General features: G+C 34.3%; 1 protein-coding gene across 3 annotated transcripts in view; it reads left to right on the forward strand.

Moving 5' to 3' along the window:
• The window catches only part of C6 (complement C6), an 83313-nt gene that overhangs the window by 29542 nt on the left and 50193 nt on the right, over window positions 1-3578 (forward strand). For all 3 annotated transcript variants that reach the window (XM_031360042.1, XM_031360043.1, XM_031360044.1), the window contains one exon: window positions 1354-1492. In XM_031360042.1, coding sequence (XP_031215902.1) covers window positions 1354-1492 — 139 coding nt within the window. The remainder of the gene's footprint in view (window positions 1-1353; window positions 1493-3578) is intronic.

The following is a 3578-nucleotide window of genomic DNA, read 5'->3' on the forward strand; positions in this document are numbered from 1 at the left end:
CAGCCTCTCTATTAGTAGTATTGTTTATTTCATGTTTTTATACTACACTATGGTTTTCAGAACAGCTTCTATATTTCAAATGTATTTATATACCCAAGGGAGACATAGACCATTAACTTGGGAGGTGGCTTGTAGGAAAGAGAACTACAAAGAGTGAGACTGCTTTGCTTGACATTTGTAGTTCTTGTATCAAGTTTGAAGAAGAGGACTTTATAAGTTACTCTTTCTCTGAGATGAATGCTTTTCTCCAAATTATGAGAGCCAATGAACCAGATTCTTACCTTCACCTAATGTCTGTGCCACCCTCCAAGTAGAACCATTGTTCATTGAAACAGTTGGTGAATGACTTTATGGATAGACCATCTTAATACACATACCATTTCTTAAATGAATGTAATCTGTTCTCTGTGGGCTGAGAATGAAGTTACTCACTCAAGTCACATAGCTTTGACCATAGCAGGAAGTCTGTATCCAAAAATCGTGCCTACAATTCATTCCTTGGTGCAGCAGAACTGTCAACTCTCAGCTTAGCTACGAGGGAGGTAAAATCTTTTGGTGATGTGAAGGTCATTGAAGTACAGCCTTATTACAGTGAAATCCAATGTCTAAAAATTGTTCTTAGTTTGGGCTTGTACCATAGTAAGAGCCAAGATTTTAAACTCTACTAAATACAAAACAAACAAACAAACAAAAAGACTTTATATATGTATGTTCATCTAAGAAAATACTAGTAGTGATATATTATTTTGAAATATATAGTTAATATTTTTGGAGTTACTTAAAATTTATATTGAGAAAAACATGTATTTCAGTATTGCTGTAGACAAGCATCTACATAACACTGTTAAATTGATTGTTGTTTTATATCAAACAACTTTTATAATACTCATTTTTGTTGTTATAATATTTTATAAATTTTAAGGAATATGACAAAAAGATATTGTAGTTATTGAAGAGGGGTTCTCTGGGAGGAGTTGGGGTACAAAAGGAAAACAAGAATGTAATATAATTGTATTTACTTAAAATATGTTTTTAAATGTTAACAAATTCAGATAAATTGAAATCATGTAACTTTTCTCATCATAATACAATAAAAGTTAAAAAAATTATAAACTCAAATTTTATTTCATGTTGAGATCCTAGATCTTTTTGAGTCAATATGGCTGGGTTTAAGATATCCAGTCCTTTATGGATGTCTTAACATAGAAAAGAAAAAAATAAATAAACCTTCCTCTGGAGTCATTTGTCAGAAGTCATGAATGTCTAGAAAAAGGAATGTCTTTCATAGGAGTAAAGTAAATTTTAAAGATTGCTCTATATCCACTGAATTCTTCGAAATTGCTTTGTTTCCAGGTTTCATTTTCTGGCAGGAGAGCCCAGAGGAGAAGTTCTTGATAACTCTTTCACTGGAGGAATATGTAAAACCATCAAGAGTAGTCGAACTAGTAATCCATACCGTGTTCCAGCCAATCTGGAAAATGTCAACTTTGAGGTATGACAGTGTAGCATGGTGGTCACTCCCACGCTGATAACCATTATAAGCTAAGTTTCTAGTGGAGATTTTGATGCATGATGGAGCTTAATGGAAGGATCATGAACCATTTGAATCACACATTATATGTTTCTATTTAATACTACCAAAATCCAATGAGGTCAAGATTATCTTCAATTTTTTTTTTTACTAGAGGAAGGGGAAAAAAGGATGACAATTTACCCAGCATCAAGCAAAAGTAGGAAGTAGCTGTAAGTAATAGACTTAAGTCCGTATTTCCTTGGCTGCATCTCTTCTCCATTAACATGGAACTTTAAAACATATCCATGCCAAAAAAATTATTTATTCAGATTGTTCTCTTACCATAGCTTTTTACTCACATTACCATTAGACAGAAGTAACAGTCTCAAGTTCTTACAAAATAACAACAAAAACCAATAAAAAAAACAAAACAAACAAACAAAAAACCATGATGGGTCTCAATATAAAACAGCTTGGCTTACTTCCCTTAATAAAATAACAATTTTATTAATTTGATTGTTTTCCTGTATAGTAATGAGCAGCTCACTGCAGTGCTGGATAATAACCTAGTAACCGAAAAATGAGTGTCCTGTTCTTGTTGTGCTAAAGTAAATGTGTGTGTTGGTTTGGGGGGGTCTGAATAAGATAGGCTCATAGACTCAAATGTTCAGTCACCAGGGAATGGAACTGTTTGGGAAGATTAAAGGATTAAAAGGTGTGGCCTTGTTGGAGGAAGTGTGTCACAGGGTATAGGCTTTAATGTTTTAAAAACCCAGGCAATGTCTAGTGTTTTGTAGCTCAAGTTGTAGCTCTCAGCTGCTTCTCCAGCAACACACTGGCCTGATGATTATGGATTAAGCCTTTAGAACTATAATCAAGCCCCCAATTAAATGCTTTCTTTTATAAGAGTTGCCTTGGCCATGGTGTCTCTTCACTTAAACAGAACAAAGACAGAGAGTCTTTGTTTTACCTTTGTTAATACCTTTCCTTTAATTTTTGATCAGGGAAATACATGGTTTTAGTAGTCACATTCTTGCATGCAGACGATACTGCTGAAGAGATTTTAGAAAACTAACAGTTTGTGAGACATTCTTTATGATAGTGGGTACTCAATAAGAAATAGTTCAATGCTTCTTTACAGCACTCATAGCTAAATGTTGCGAAGTCCAAAGACCTAAGTTCAATCCACAGAATCCTGCACTTACACTGCCGGAAGGAGAGAACAGACTCTTGTACACTGTCCTCAGACATCTAAATGTGCACTGTATCATGACCCTGCTTATGCATACAAACACAGAATAAATGATAGATGCATACATACATAAATGTAATATTTTTAAATTATAATAACACCTCTGTGCATGTAGATACAGGCACTTTCCAATCTAATGTAGCCATTTAAAAACATATAAGACATACTTCTGGGTTTAGAAAGTAACTTGAGAGTCCAATGGCATATTCTAATACCCCTGGAACACTAATGACAATATTTTTAGGGTATACAATATTGGATGGGCTTTGAAGTAAGAAATGTACCTTTGTTTACATGTGATATTCTGCTGAAGGGTATTTTCTAGCTTTCAAACAAGCAGTCCACAAGATGGCTTTCAAAAATATAGTTTTCAACAACAGCCACGGCCCCAGTATTCTCAGCAGGAATCTACTTCACACAGTTTACAGAGCAGCATTCCCATGATCCTCCATTCCATCTCTGACTTCTTAAGTTCCCTACATTTGTTTTTATAATGAGTGTTGACTTACCTCTTAAATGTCCTTAAACATAATCTTCCCAAAATACAAATGTGATCGACATTAAACATTTTACTCATATAGTTGGTATCATTAATAATGTATAAGTAAAATATTGCCTTTATTAAGGAATACAAATACTTAAGAAAAATGTTTACTAGACCTCATTCCAATTTCCCTGTCTAATATAATTTTTGTCACTGCTCACTTATAAATCTGCCTCCTTCCCAGCTAGTACATTTGACAAGAATCTTCTCTAAGCTTCTGTTCAGGACATCTGAACCCCCCCCCCCTTGCCTGCTAACATCTGACATCT

This window comes from Mastomys coucha, unplaced genomic scaffold (genome assembly GCF_008632895.1).
Source record: "Mastomys coucha isolate ucsf_1 unplaced genomic scaffold, UCSF_Mcou_1 pScaffold8, whole genome shotgun sequence".
Taxonomy (NCBI): Eukaryota; Metazoa; Chordata; class Mammalia; order Rodentia; family Muridae; genus Mastomys; species Mastomys coucha.